Source organism: Notolabrus celidotus, chromosome 22, assembly GCF_009762535.1.
Source record: "Notolabrus celidotus isolate fNotCel1 chromosome 22, fNotCel1.pri, whole genome shotgun sequence".
Classification (NCBI taxonomy): Eukaryota; Metazoa; Chordata; class Actinopteri; order Labriformes; family Labridae; genus Notolabrus; species Notolabrus celidotus.
The window spans coordinates 9,200,095-9,215,288 of NC_048293.1; the positions used below are offsets into that span (position 1 = coordinate 9,200,095).

The window sequence follows — 15,194 nt, forward strand, 5'->3', positions numbered from 1 at the left end:
TTTCGCGGGACGAAGTTTGGCGGTAAAATAGCTGTTCTTTCCCAGCCCTTGTCCTCTTGAATGGAGAGAGAGGAGCTCTGAGGTGGACGGACAGGAGACACAGACTGGGTCGAGTTCCGCATCAGAAGGAGTAACAACAAGCTGTAAATCTCAAGGTGGGACTGACTTTCACTGGAACTTTGAAGCCTTTTGGACTAGGCTTCAATTAGTGGATGTTTGCAAATATTTATTTATGAAGCCGGCATTTTTAATACAGTAATACAACTGTTAGGCTGCTCTGCACTTTGTTCCCGGACAAAGGATAACAACAAGTAGCAGTCTGCTGCATTAAGTGATGAGAATATTATCGGAAAATACAGCACAGTTGCATGTTTTAAATTGACTAGGCCAATTTAACTGAATGAATCAGCATCTTTGTGATTATATTCACAAGCTAGACATTTACTATCACACGAAGCGTGTGGAGGCAGCTCTTTTGCTGATTCAGACGACATTTTAGCAAAGCATTTACTACTTTTAGCTGCTAGCAAACTTCTCCCTCCGCTTGACCAATCCGGTTAAATTCAGTTAACTCAGGAAAATGATGCGGATGCCTAAAGGCGTCTCTCCGGCAGCGACTCGGCCGGCTGTCGGACTGTCCTGCTCCCAGAACAAAATGAAGATTTTATCCACCGGGGGAGTGAAGGCTGAGTTCTTCGGTTCCGGGCTGTCCAGCCCGTTAATGAACACGGTACCGGCCGGATATTTCTCCCAGATCTGCAACACCGCCACGGCCGAACAAAGAGCCAACAGCCTGTACTCAACCCCCCACGGACCCGAGGCTAAACCCATCAGATCATCCTCCGGGCGACTGCCGGTAAGGAATCGAACACAGTACATTTACACGCATTTTTTCAAACTAAAAATGTGCTGTCCTGTGAGTTATGTGCCTGCATGTGGGTGGGATAATCCTTCATTAACACTGGTATGCATGTTTAGCAGGATTCAAAGCTCAGTCAAATATGTTTTGACGTGATAAGCCACAGAGGAGCCAGTGTGCCTGCTGTGGATATGAGTGTCTGCCATGTTAACTTGTGTGACATCTCTCCCCGCAGTACAGCTGTAGCAGGACAATATCAGCCACTGTGTGTGCGATGGTTATGATGATAATACCGAGGAGGGGGGGTGATACTGTTTGGAGAGTGTATGAGGCCCCAGCTCTCATACCAAAAGTCAGGATGAGTGGCCCCCACAGTGGGAAATGGCTTTTAGACATTTCAAACAATGACCCGGCTGGTGGAGGACCCTAATGTAAACACAGGATTAAACTATAATTTGCCCTAAATTAGATAAGTATCCTGTTATTTTGCCAGGCACCATTAACTTGTATTTGAACAGCTTTTTTTGCTATTACACTCATATGACAGCTGCTCCAGCCGCACCTGTCTTTAAGGCAATACAGGACCTGTGTAACCTGCTCCTATCACTGTAGGAAGGAGTTGGGGGTCAGAGGTCACAGCCTAACAACTGGTGTTTTCCTGGGAGCAACATGTATACAACCAAGCCTTTCAATGGGGGAGAACACACTGCCTTTAATATAATCAAATACATTATTTGCTGCTATGTAAAAAGTGTTTGCCTTTTTAAAAAGCTGTATGATTTGAGTGTTGAAATCAAACCCACCCTGGCCCACACCTGCTGCTGCTTGTTATTATTTGGCCACTTTTTTCTAACCCTTGCAGTTTTTTAGAGTTGCTGAATGGCTGTGAGGCTAAATGGGTTAAGGGTTAGAGTGTGAACAGGACAGGGTCTCTAGATCTCAGGTTAACCCCCTGCCCTGAGCCTGCATTCACTAGGCCCCTCAAGAGGATTAGTTGTGTGTAAGTAAAGTTGGAAATAGGTTACCACCTGGCAATATTTTATGTCAAGGTGGATTTTAATTACAGTGTAAGTCTTTCCTTTTCCTCTCCAGCACTGAGACCAGCTGCATGTGATATATACAACAGAACGGGCTATACTAGAGGGTCTGATGGAGTTTATTATACAGCTATGCTATTATCACAGGATGGTGACAAGTGACTGATAAGGCACCAGCTGAGTGTGTGTTTTCTTCCTGATAGTGGTGATGTCCACTCTTTCTCTTTGCCTTAAATACAGTCCATACATAAGATAAGATCGTCTTTTACTCTTCCCACAACGGGGAAATTCAAGTGTCACAGTAGCAAAGTAGACAGTGCAAAAATAAACAAATATATAAAGCAAACAAGAGCCCATAAAGTAACAATTATTAAAAAGTTATTAGCAATTAAAATTAAAGAGTTAAAAAATAAGCATATCTTACACATAGTGTAAGATGTTATATAGTGTGACCACTGCAGAAAGCAAAGACATGCTGTATCTCTCCCTGAGACACCGCGGGTGAAGAAGTCTGTCTCTGAACGAGCTACTTATGGCCCGTTTCCACTGCACAGTTCCAGCCCTACTCTACTCGGCTCTACTCGACTCGGTTTGGGTTTCTTTTCTGAGTACCCACTCACGGTGGGCGGGGTCGTCATAAACACAGCTGCGCGAAACTGCATTCATGTCATTTTGAACACAACACAAACACATAAATCACAAACAATGGAGGACATGGAGGCAATGGTGCACTTGCTGCTCGGTCTGTGGCTTTTTTTGTCGCAGGCCGAGTGAGAGAGGAAAGCAAAAGAGTACTGATGTCATTTTTTAAAAATGGGAGGTTTGATTCCTGTGTTGAGCGCATATGACTCTTCGGTGACCTTGACATTGTTTGCCAACCGCCAATAAACCCAAGGAAGAAGAAGAAGACTCTTCGGTGACGACATTCTCTGACCAATCAGTGGCCGGCAGTCCGTCTACGTCACCTTTTAGTATCGGCTCAGCTCGCTTCGAACCAGAGCAGAGCAGGTACGAAAAGCTGGTATCTGACACGAGGTACCTTGCCCGTGGAAACGCAACACAAACCGAGTAGAGTCGAGTCAAGTCAGGTAGAGTAGGGCTAAGACGGGCCGGTGGAAAAGGGCCACCTGGAGGGGGTGTGACGTGTTGTCCATCAGAGAAGATAGCTTTGCTATCATCCTCCTGTCAGCACCACCTCCACAGGGTCCAGTGGGCAGCCCAGGACAGAGCTGGCCTTCTTCACCAGTCTGTTCAACTTCTTCCTGTCAGCAGCAGAAATGCTGCTTCCCCAGCAGACCACTCACATCCATGGACGTCCATGGACGTGAGTATGATAATTGTTAAGCAAATCATCAATACTTGTATTAATTGTATTAATATATTATTGGGTCTAAGCTGTAGAGCAGCCACCCACCACAAGAGCTGTAGCTTCAGCGAATGGCTACTGCCACAATAATGGTCTGCTGCACACATGTTAACATGCAGAGATGATAGACGACATCTCACAGTAGGTTTTGTTTACGAAATTTGACATATAATGTTGTACGTAGTGTGTGTCTGCTTAAACTTGCATGAAACTCAACTGGAGCAATGCGTAACCAGCACAGGCATGTGAATGTTAACCTGCAAGGAGGACTGAAGGCTGGTGGTGCTAGGCCTGCTAATGTTAGGTACACTCAGCAAACCAATTTGGCATTGGTTTCTTACCGTACAACTTGTCTCACTGTTGGAATTTAAATTCATTTTAGAAGGGCAGCAGAATGAGTTGCTTTGAAACATTCCCAGCTCTCAAACACTGCACGTGTGTGGAGGAGAAATCCACTGCCAAGATGAGAACTTGATAGAGTCAAATAAGTGATGCACTTTTGAAATTACAGGTTAGGTTTCATAAGTCTTAAAGTCCCATGGTTGTGAAACTTCCTCAGAACATTACAGTGAATGAAGCAAACTTTCAACAGCGGAAAAGCACCTTAAAGTCTCAAAAATTACACTATGAGTAGGTGACGGATAACGCTTCTATCTTGTTCGTGTCATAAAAAGGGTACAATCCTTTTTGATTCCCTTTTTGAAAATGACACAGTGGGCTGTAAGGAGATTTCTCCTTTCTCTTTTCTCCTCTTTGTAGAAGACCTTCACAGCTGTCACCTTGTAGATTTATTTCAATGCTTAGAGGAACCCATGGCTCTCAGCCTTTTATCTCAGAGCTTTATTATATCTGACACTGACCTGAATATTCAGACTAGAGACGGCTGCACATGCAGTGTTTAGACATTTAGGGTCATATACTGGATGTATTTTGCCCTCCTCGTATACTTACAACACAGACATGTAGATATAGTTATTGATTGTGGTATGTACAACATCAAACTGCAACTTTTTATTTCTCCTCACGAACTGTTTAGGACCACAACACAAGCCTTAATGAACTTTGACATATTTAAGTACAAAACAACACAGAAAATCACAAGACATGCTGCCCCTTGTTCTGATATAGTGTCTCTTCTTCTATTAGCTGACACAGCTGCTGCGCTTCATGTTCACTCATGGGTCTCATGTTTACAGGAAGTGTTGCTTCTTCATCACAGCTCACTTCCTTCGACTTAAACCACAATAATCAACGTTGTCTTTCACTCTGTAGTAGGATACTCTGCCAATCTGAATCGGATTTTCTTGAACACATCCACAGCCTCATATAATCCCGTACTCTGAAGTTTGCTCATGGGGGCACATGCTTTCAAAAACACCCAGAAAAAAAAAGTTAATGTTTGAGGGAGTGTGACTGAAGCAACAGGGATCTCAGGTTAGTGATTTCTCTAACCGTAATAAAGGGTAATGTATCAGTGGTTGTTAATTTAAATTAGGATGGGTTTAGCACGTTCTGTGGGTCATTCCTTCTGAATGGTAAGTGGTGTAAATGTGTAACAGGATCCTCTTGCAGGCCTCCCTGCAAAGTCCAGGGATGCGGTCACATTCAATATCAACCTTGTCCTCCTTGCTCAGCTGCATGACAGATGAATGAATTTATCTGTCTCACATACACAGAGCAATAAAAGAGGTTTGATGCATCTGGTTAACACAGACCAGAAACAATGTCTCTCTTATTCCCTGCTTGTGCCACATGTGCAATGTTCCCAGATTTACATGGAATGTCTGCTGAAACTGTTTCAGCATTATTGCCAGCTTCTTTACATATACTTCTGGCTTATATGTGAGGAGAGAACATCTCTGCAGTGAGCTTCTGTATAACTTCCTGTGGTCTCTTGAATCCCAGTCTGGTTCCAGAGATTCTTCACAGCTCCTCTGTTGGAGACTGATGACACTTGGGTGTGACATTGGCCACATTGCCAACTGTATGCACTCATCCCAAACCCCTTCACCTTGTTTTACCCTAGCCTCAGGCTGATGCTGGCCCTGCAGCATAATGTCATCTATAGGGGGAGTTTTGCATTTCAAAGCAGCCTGCTCCCACCTTCTTTACCAACAACCCAAATGGGCAGCTGGAACCACCCTTCTTTCTTTTTTTTTTACCTCTTGAGGGACATTGACGATCTCATCAGCATTGCATGCATTGTTCTTCTCCAGGGGTGTGGTGCTGAGGGGTTTGTGTACAGAGGTGTAGATATTTGCGGGCAAACTGCAACTTGCCCTTGGGTTGGTTTGGAATCTGAGTCCCATGTAGCTTGACAGACAAGCTTTGTTGTTTTTTTGTTTTTTTTAAAGAGAGGTCTCCCTGCAGAAGTCCTTCACGTGACTGTGACTTTGAGTGTTAAATGCTGCTGTGGACATTTCGCCACAGCAGCAAGAGACGGCAGGAATCAGCCAAAGAATGTACAGCAAACAGAGGAGGCCACGTGTGGTGCTTGGGTGTAACTGGGCAGGCAGGCAGGGTGAGGTTTGAGCAAACGTGGGAGGAGTGATACTGCAAGAGTGGGAGATAAAGAGCTTAAAGGAGTGTGTTTCACTCTGGTCTTTCCTATTGTAACTGCAGCATTTATCCTCAACAGGAGCTGCTTCCAAATATCCACATTAGAACTGATCCATTTATAGGAGAAAATCCTGACTGTTCTTTTTTAAGACTACTCCTTATGATCACATTTATATTTTTAGTATGCGTGACAGCTTCTGCAAGTGAAAAAAAAAAAGACGTCAGAAATTGAAAATTGTGTTTGACTCACCTCAGAAAATCCCACACGCAAGAAGTGGAGTGTCAAAGCCCCCTCCCTAACCCATACAGCTGCAGGCTGAAACGGTTGGTGCTCTTCTAACAACACGTCATCATGCCTGTGGCTGAAACTCTCAATGTGTCGACCTGTTAGCCTGGAAAATACAGACATGGCATGGGGCTTCTTCAACTCCACATATAGGTCATGGAAGTCTTGAAATTCAACCTTACACTGATGTGTTTTTGCAATTTTCTGGCAGGGGTTGGAAAAGAATTGTCAAATAAAAGAAAGCTGATCCTCCTTATCTTTAAAGGACTGCTGTCATTGATTGTAGACTGCTTTTAAAAGCTACCAAAAATAAATAAAGTCAAGCAATCATTTCGTTCAGAGTATCTCCTCATGGGGTCAATCTGAAGTTTCAGTCCAGCTGCCTGGATGCTGTCATTATTGAAAGCTGCCCTGCCAACAGCACAGACACTTGCCGCACTGCTCCAGATGTCGCAGGGCAACAGGTGGACATGTCATAGAGCACACTAGGACAATGGCAGCCTTGATTTTCTCGACACTTACCTCCACACATGGTCACTTCATCACTCTCTCTGTCTCAGTCAGTCTCCAACATCTATTAGCTCAAACCTTGCAGGGACATAAATGTTGGTCAAGTAATTTGAACATGAAGGGAAGAAGAGTTTATGGGACAAATCAGAGCTAAAGGGAGAAGAAAGGACACAATCATACATAACCAGATGCTTCAAATGACCCTGCAGTTTCTGTGATGCTAGCTGAAATACAATGCTTAGTCACTAGAGTGTTTTTTGTGGGCACCATGAGTCACAAAATGAATTACAGATTGACTGACAACTCGTTAAAAATTAGCTATCAGAAATTCTGCTTGTTGGGGGTGGCAAATTTGTGCAGCTTGTCATTTCATCTTGAATTAGAGCCTGCATTGACTTTCACTTTTGCTTTTATTGGCCCATATAGTTCATTAAAAAAAAGATCATGGTCACTTGGTAGAGATATTTGGTTTACAATGTGTTCCAAAGGTTGTATAGGTGCTTTGATTGCAGCAGCAGAAGGTCCTGGTGTAATATTTTACAGTTATAGCCTTGTAATCATCTGTGTGTGTATGTGTGTGTGTGTGTGTGTGTGTGTGTGTGTGTGTGTGTGTGTGTGTGTGTGTGTGTGTGTGTGTGTGTGTGTGTGTGTGTGTGTGTGTGTGTGTGTGTGTGTGTGTGTGTGTGTGTTTATGTGAAGAGCTCAAGTGTTAAGCTTTGGTTGTAAGGGGAGGATGGGAGGCCTGGGAGGGGGAGGAGAGGTCATTGAGTGAATCCAGGGATTTCCTTGCGTTTTGCAGGCAGTGGGTCGAGAGCCAATCATCCCCCATTCCCTACTCACACACTTGCATACACGATCAGCCCCCTCTCTCATACTGCTTGGGAAAGTGTTAGGGGGGTGCTTTGTTCCTGCACTTGAGGGCTGTTGGCACATTTACGGCACTATTCAGCAACCCCCTATTTAGCACTTCTGCTGGCATTGATGTCACACTTTCACAACTTGCCCTACACACTTCATTCTCATGACTTAACTTTAACTTTCAATTATGTAAAATCAATGACATTTGCCAGGAAGGGCAGCCTATTGTTTCCACTCGATCACAGTGTGGAAAAGATGATACCAGATCACTGCACCCTGTAACTACAAGTATAAATACTTTTTTGATTCTAAGACCGACACTCTTTTCCCTCTCTTAAGGCTAAAAGGAAGCTGGATTTGGAGGACCCTCTTTATCTTCCAGAGTTCCGCACACCCAAAGGCAAAGGCAGCATCGCGGCGAGGATACCAAGTCCAAGAAGTGAGTTCAACACTATAAATCAGTGGTTAAAGAAATCTAAGAGATTTTTTGCGATGCAAAATAGGATTATAAGCAAGGAGATACACTTTCAGCAAGAAGAAGTCAGGCAATCAAGGGACATTGTAATAGAAAATGACAATAACATAAAAACAGTGGAATGTGCTCAACAATAGAGTTGTAATAAAACCAGTTACATTTTATAAAGAGCTATAAAGTACTCCTAAGTGCAAAGAGATAAGCCAGGAAGTCATCCACTTTACAATGGTAAGAGTCCAAAGAAAGCAGGAAGGGTTGGGTGTTTAGGGTTAGTAGGTGGGAGATTGCAAAGAGGACATGGAGGGTGGTTAGCTTAAGGAATAGCAGATACAGCACTGAGGCAAACTAGCCTAACATGAGACCCCCCGTCCCCCCCGTCCCCTCACTGGAATTACATCGAGTTGATTGATTAGTCCTTTTAATGAGTTGATTTACTGGTTAGAAAGTGATGTCTTGTTCAGGGCCTGTGTCCACTAAGTGCAACTTCAACGCTGGCAACATCTATTTAAAAAAAAATAATAATAGCAGTGCAGTTCAGCATTTCAGCACTCCGAACACAAAAAAAATCCCTTGGTGTCAGCTGTTTTTTATCATCAACATCATTGTCATGGTTCAACTTTTGGTTTACCAATGGCTCGTTAGTGTCACTTCTCTGCCACCAACCAATGAAATCAAGAAGGGGCAGGAGTTTTAATCAGCTTCCAACTTTGTCAACTACATAGGTGGAGGTCTGTAAGGAGAAGAAACTGACCACACTAGTTAAATTAAGGTCACAATTTCCAGAGACAGAGCTGCTAATACTGGAACAAAATGTCTACCAATTGCTTCTTCAGGGAAATTCCATCAAAAAGTCTAAAGCATATTAAATAAATAAACTGTATATACAGAGCATTTTCAAACTGACTTAATGGTCACTACAGAGGGAAGAAGAAGTGATGTGGGAGAACTTCCATAACCTAGCCACCGTAAGATGAGAAGCGCTCGGAAATTGAAGTTGTGTGTTCTGACAGTGCAAATAAATGAGGTCAGTCGACACAGTGCTAATGTTAGCATGGGGAAGAAAGCGTCACATCAGGACTGTAATCGAAAGTCTACATGACTCAATTCAAAGGAACATTAATGAATGCATTGCAGTGCAAATCTACTGAATGAATAGTTTGGATTAGCTCTGTAAAAGCTGCCAAATATACTTCAGCAGATGTTTATTTTCGTACACCTTTAAGTTCTCAGTAGGTTGATCAGCTGCTATATTGATTTATGTAATCAAATGTAGTGCATAGTAAATATTTTTCTCTCACATATTTTCATTACTTAATTATTTAAAACCTGTTGGATTTTATTTCTAACTGTTCCTCTGCCTTTGCTTGTATCCTTCCTCTTAGCTCCAAAGTCTCCAGGTGAGCGAACACGGTACGACACTTCCTTGGGCCTCCTGACAAAGAAATTTGTGGGTCTGATTGCCGAGTCGCCTGATGGAGTTCTCGACTTGAACTGGGCCACTGAGGTCCTGGAAGTCCAGAAGAGACGCATCTATGACATCACCAATGTCCTGGAGGGAGTCCAGCTCATCAGAAAGAAATCCAAGAACAACATCCAGTGGCTGTGAGTACCAGTGCAGAAGAAAAGATTGTAGTCAGATCTTTTGGTATTGGAATTATTTCGGCCGTTATTCCATCAGAGACACATTATTAGAGGTAAAAAGGGTGATTTGGTACAATAATACTTTTGGTTTGATGCTTGGTGGGAGTCTTTTTTAAGACAGAACTATTAGTGGACTATAAAATAGGTTTGTGGTTGTTCGCCACATGACATTGACAATTTAAACCCTCTAATGAATCTTTCTTTCACAGTCACCCAGTTATTTCACTTCCGTTAGCCGGAAAAGCTAACATCTAAACATATTTGCTGTACTCAACTAGTAGTTTAATAGTATTGTAGAATAAGCCTTTAATCATACAGGTTGAGCATTAGAATAGAATAATCTGGATGAAGTGTTGTAAAGACGCATCAATCACCGTGTCAAGTACTAAAACACTTGCAATATTTTTAAAGTTGAGACTACCTTTTTAATTGTGCTAATGAATTGAGTGAATGAATTCCTGTTGTTTGGTTTGCTTCACCAAAAACATTTAACAATTCCTGCCCTGACTGAACTAAATCGCCCCCTAGTGGCTTTAAGCAGGCATTGCAACAACCATAGTCAACAGTGCATAACCTCATCTGAACTATGTTGTGTTCCTGCAGTGTTGGAGATGTATTTGAGGGTGGTGCAGGAGGAGGAGAGAAGGCCTGCGCCCTGAGGAGAGAGCTCGGAGCCTTGGAAAGAGAGGAGAGATCTCTGGATGAATTGATCCACTCCAGCACCGCACAGCTCAAACAGCTCACAGAATATGATGATAATCAGAGATATCCTTTACAAACCGCAGCTTTCTACATATTCCCTGATGGTCTAATGTGTCTTGTTGCAAATATGCACTCAATATGTGCAACTGTTTTTATCCTTGACTCTATATTTTACATTGGGCTATGTAACGTATCAGGATATCCGATCCATCGGCAGTCTCAAAGACCAGACAGTTATTGCTGTGAAGGCACCTGCTGACACCAAACTGGAGGTGCCAGACACAGCAGGGGTGAGTGCACATCTTTGTTTGAATCTAACTTTATGTTTTATGGGTTTTTTTCTGCAAATTACTCTGACAAGGAGAGTCAGTAGTCTATTTGTAAATGCAAATATACAATTTGTAACCATGGTGCATTCCAGACCAAATAAAGTATTTTTCTGCATCTCCTCTTCTTGCAGCAGGGATCATTACAGATCTATCTCAAGAGTAAGAATGGTCCCATTGAAGTCTACCTGTGTCCAGAGGAGGGTCTTGAAGATGCAAGCCCTGTTAAAAGCGCTGTCACCCCTAAGAAAGAGTTCCCTCAAACCCACTGCGCTTCAACTCCAACCCCCATGGGCCCACCAAGCTACTGTGTCAAAGATGAGCCAGTAGAATGTAAGTACAGCGTACAATCAGGTCATAAAGTACATTTAGTACTGGAGGAATCTGATTGTAATGTCAATGAGAGCAAATGGTTAATCAGTCACCTTAATCCAGCAATGAGTGAAGTGTAAAGCACTGATTGCACCCATAAATTGCACATTGGCAGCTAGCTTGCAATGTGAGGTCTGCACTCAAAAAGATTGAGAGTTTCTTTTTTAATATGAGAAAGAAACTGTACTTTTAAGTTTATACTTTTCTTTATTATTATTATTATTATTATTATTATTATTATTATTATTATTATTATTATTATTATTATTATTATTATAACCTTTTTTTAACCAGGAAATGCTCATTGAGATTAAAAATCTCTTTTCCAAGAGAGTCCTGGCAGCAGCACAGTTTGGAGTTACAATTTTACAATAGACATGAACACACATATCAGATGCATACAACAGCTACACAAAAAGCATGTCGCATTTAAACAAAACCTCTACAGACAGATTCTTCAGCCTTCAAGTCATTTAAGGACTACTTAAAAGCATTCAAAGATATCATATCAGACAGTTTTAGATCCTTTTGTAAAGCATTCCAGGTCGAGGAAGCAGTAAACCTGAAGGCCTTTCTCCCAAGTTCAGTCCTGACCCTCTGAACAGATAATATTAAAAGATCCTGAGATTGAAGATTATGACTTCCTGCGTCAAACCAACGCCGTAGCCTATATGCATTAGTCTGTGCAGCCCCTGTACCTACACAGAGGCCTACACATGTAGCAGACGCGCACCTCCTCCAAAATGTTACTACACCTGAAATCAACTTAGACCGCAAGCCCTGTGATTGGTCTGCTCGACAGCAACAGGGTTTCCTGCATTTACAGCACTTCCAGAATTGCTGCACACCGGCTGTGTATTCCACCTCTTCTGATGTATCCTTTCCATTCTTCCATGTAATCATTGCTGAATGATAAACAGTAACATTTATCAGCTCTAAATTAACATAATATGCTCTTAGAAGAGATGTCACCGATCAGCATAGGCTCAGAACGGTTGAAGACAAGTCTGAAATGAAAATAAAATCTAATGCTTTGGCATGAGGAGCTTTCTAGACCACCCAAAGGCAGCCATACAGGAGTTTGCAGATTGTGAGTAGGAAGAATAAGATGTAAAACACAAGATGATTATTGAATCTTTGAACCATTGGTAGGGTTTTATATCTACATTTCCAGGATATATACTAAGGTATGCTAACCACCTCTGAATCCGGCTTCATAATAAGATAATAATAATAATCAGACCGAGATATATTGGGTGCCCTACTCCAAAAATGTCCAACCATTCAAGAAATCAGGCAATAAAATATAATACACTTAATAGTATTTGAAAGGGGCGTACAAATAATTGAAAATTAGTGTCAGTACTTCTATAATTTGAAAAATTAAACAAAGATGGCTAATGTACAAAAATAATAATAAAGCAAAATGCAAAACAATGCAACACTCTAGAAACAAACATTTTAAATCTAACCTGACTTTTCTCCTGCTCCTAAACGCAGCAAACATCTCTACAGCAGCCCCAGCCGCCTCCTCTGCTGCAGCCTCCACTTCCTCTCTGCTGGACGTTGAGGGTCTGCTGGGTTTGCCCCCGAGTCTCCTCCAGATGACAGAAGACCAGCTCCCCTGCACCTCTTTCACCTCAGACCCCAACACCCCTTTTGTCAGCTTCTCTCCACCTCTGGACCACGACGATTACCTCTGGAGCCTGGAGGACGGAGAGGGAGTGTCAGATTTCTTTGACACTTATGATCTTGGAGATCTGTTGAAGAGCTGAGGTATAGATGGAGGAGAGGTGAGGGGGGGATTTAGGAAGGGGTTATTTAATGAAATGCCTTCTCGAGGTAGGATATATTACACTATGAAGCCATCACTCTTTATTAATGCCATGCTTGTTTTAATGCCAGTGATTCAAAGAGGAGTGACATCCTTTGTTATTTTAATAAAATAAAATAATTTGTATATATGGTTGTAAAATGTGATCAGACTGAGAGGCTTGGTGAGAGATGTACACTGATTGGTGTAGTCTCAAAATTTAGGAGAACACTGTTTGAAAGGGGGGCCTCTTTTGGATTTTCTTCCACATTTTCAGAAACAGCTTCAAAATTAAAAATATATTAAATCAATTTGCAAAACTAACAGGAGTTATTATGCATATCAAATCACCAGTAACTAAATCAGATGCGTTCAGGTGTCAGGCCAGAGTTTACAGTGTGACAACTCAGGAATTTCTTGTTCTTTCTTTTTTTTTCCAAAGTCTAAATGTTTGTACCACTCTGTGACCCATAGGGGGCAGCCTTGTATTATGTCAGCTTTAACTGCCAGGCAGCTACACAGGATTGAATCACTGGATGAGAGTAGGCAAAAGCCATCAAGACCAACATGCCAGGTGTGTTTTTAAGAGTCCTACCATCTTCAACACGCATTGAATTAAACTGTGAAATCCTCTGTTCCATTTCTTATAGATAAACAAGCACCTACAGATTGAGCTAACAAAATCTGTAATGGTTGCTCATGTTGTTTCTGTCTGATCAGGTTTGCTCTCTCCTTCGTTAAGCTTTGTGTCAGGCTTAGTGCTGCGTTCTGTGCCAAAATATGAGACACCCGGTGCTGGATACAGATCCAGAGTTAATGTCTGATAATGATTACTCTGAACAGACACAGTCTCTACATTGCAGGAGTCACATCGCATTGTTGGTTTGGCAGCTTTATTAACGAGCCATGGTGCTACTCTGTTGATTTTTCATTAAGTAGTTTGATATAGTGGTATAAAACTACTGTTGTATTTCTGAGGAAATTACCCCAAGTAAATGAAACGCAGCCTTTGTGTTGCAGTAAATTGATATAATCAAGGTTTAATTAGAGTAGTAATAAATGTCCCTTTTGTTTTAAATGGGATGAGCTCTGTTGTCAAGAAGCATCAGTTTAAATACGTTTGTTTTTACTGTTCAAATTTGAATCCCTTAAATGCTTTCCCACGTGATGCAACCCTTTTAAATGTCAAAGTCATGCACCCAAGTTCAGGGCAGCTGTGGCTTTCATCTGTTCAGAGTATTTTTTCCTCAAAGGGTTTTAGGCATTTGGACGTTTGAATTTGATGCTGATGTGTTTTTTTTTCTGGCTTTCCCTCTCCGCTGCAGAGATAAGCTAACTGTCCTGTCCTAACAAAACTTGAAAACGTGTGTTTGTGAGTGTATTTGACAGCTTGGGAAAATGGGTGTCGTGGTGTGTTTGAGGTGTGAGTTTTTACAACATAGATGAGAAAATATGTGAATTCAGAATTTGTAGTTTTTTTTCAATGAGCATTATTTTTCTGGTATTTGTACATAGTTTGTTTTTGTATTTATACCTTCTTCTGAATTTTTTGAAAGTTAACGCTGGCTTTTTGTCAGCACAAACTGCTTTTGTATGACATGCAGCACTTAATATTTTTGTAATATTGTGTGGTCTGTTTGAAATGATAAAATAAATACTGAAGCCATGGTTTACACTCTGAATGCTGTTGTAATTTCATTATGCTCTCTTGTCATGCCTGGAAACTCCACTTCCTCATTTTTTTTAGATTGGATTCTTTCCATAGTATTCAACTAAACCGCTGTGGAAACACATCTGGGCTTACATAAATAAATCAAATTGCATATTTTTCCAAGCCTCTGCAACATAATTTTGTTTGTGCTGAATTATTGACTCACATAAAGGCTGTCTTCCTCAAAATCTATCACACAACCCCCTTAGGAAAAATCAATACATGGATATTTTCTCTCAAACCAGCAAGTTTATGGTCCCTGAGGTTATTAATCTAACAAGAAGCGACATTCCCTAAAGAGAGAGAATAGGTCAACCTGAAGAGTGACAATGACACTGAATGAGCTATGAACACTTTCAGACAGATAGACAAAAAATCTTCCTGTCATTCTTTGTGAGGAGGTTGCTTTGGAAACAAGCTCACAAAAGGGAGCAGACGCATAGCAGGGTTAAAGGTCAGTGGGTCACAGTGGAATAGAGAACAGGGTGATGACATTAGTGAGAAAGTTCATCACAGATCTGTAGAAAGAGCACGCAGGGATGTTGAGCTCTTTGTTAGGTATTTATTTTATACATCAGTATCTTCAAATGAAAAGTGAAGCAGATGATGAAAAACTCATTAGGTCTCAATGTAAGCTCATTACTGCAAAGAGCTCAAAGTGTGCGTTCAGTAACACTTT

At 41.6% G+C, this 15,194-nt stretch overlaps 1 protein-coding gene across 2 annotated transcripts; it reads left to right on the top strand.

Moving 5' to 3' along the window:
• On the top strand, positions 1–14,486 carry e2f2 (E2F transcription factor 2). Of its 2 annotated transcripts, none has more exons than XM_034675862.1 (7): positions 1–856; positions 7,815–7,914; positions 9,333–9,552; positions 10,195–10,356; positions 10,469–10,583; positions 10,757–10,952; positions 12,492–14,486. In XM_034675862.1, exons 1-7 carry the CDS (start codon positions 581–583, stop codon positions 12,764–12,766), a joined length of 1,344 nt encoding a protein of 447 aa, XP_034531753.1. In that variant the 5' UTR covers positions 1–580; the 3' UTR covers positions 12,767–14,486. The 2 variants fall into 2 exon arrangements, with proteins under 2 accessions (XP_034531753.1, XP_034531752.1); XM_034675861.1 differs by having other exon boundaries at positions 3–856; positions 10,754–10,952.
• The last annotated feature ends 708 nt before the right edge of the window (positions 14,487–15,194 follow it).

What these genes read in the sequence shown, in the direction of transcription:
- e2f2 (XM_034675861.1), top strand. Translation starts at nt 581, where the DNA reads ATGATGCGGATGCCTAAAGGCGTCTCTCCGGCAGCGACTCGGCCGGCT. An exon ending in GAGGATACCAAGTCCAAGAA is followed by an intron (nt 7,915 to 9,332) that starts GTGAGTTCAACA and finishes CCTTCCTCTTAG; the next exon opens with CTCCAAAGTCTCCAGGTGAG. An exon ending in CAAAGATGAGCCAGTAGAAT is followed by an intron (nt 10,953 to 12,491) that starts GTAAGTACAGCG and finishes TCCTAAACGCAG; the next exon opens with CAAACATCTCTACAGCAGCC.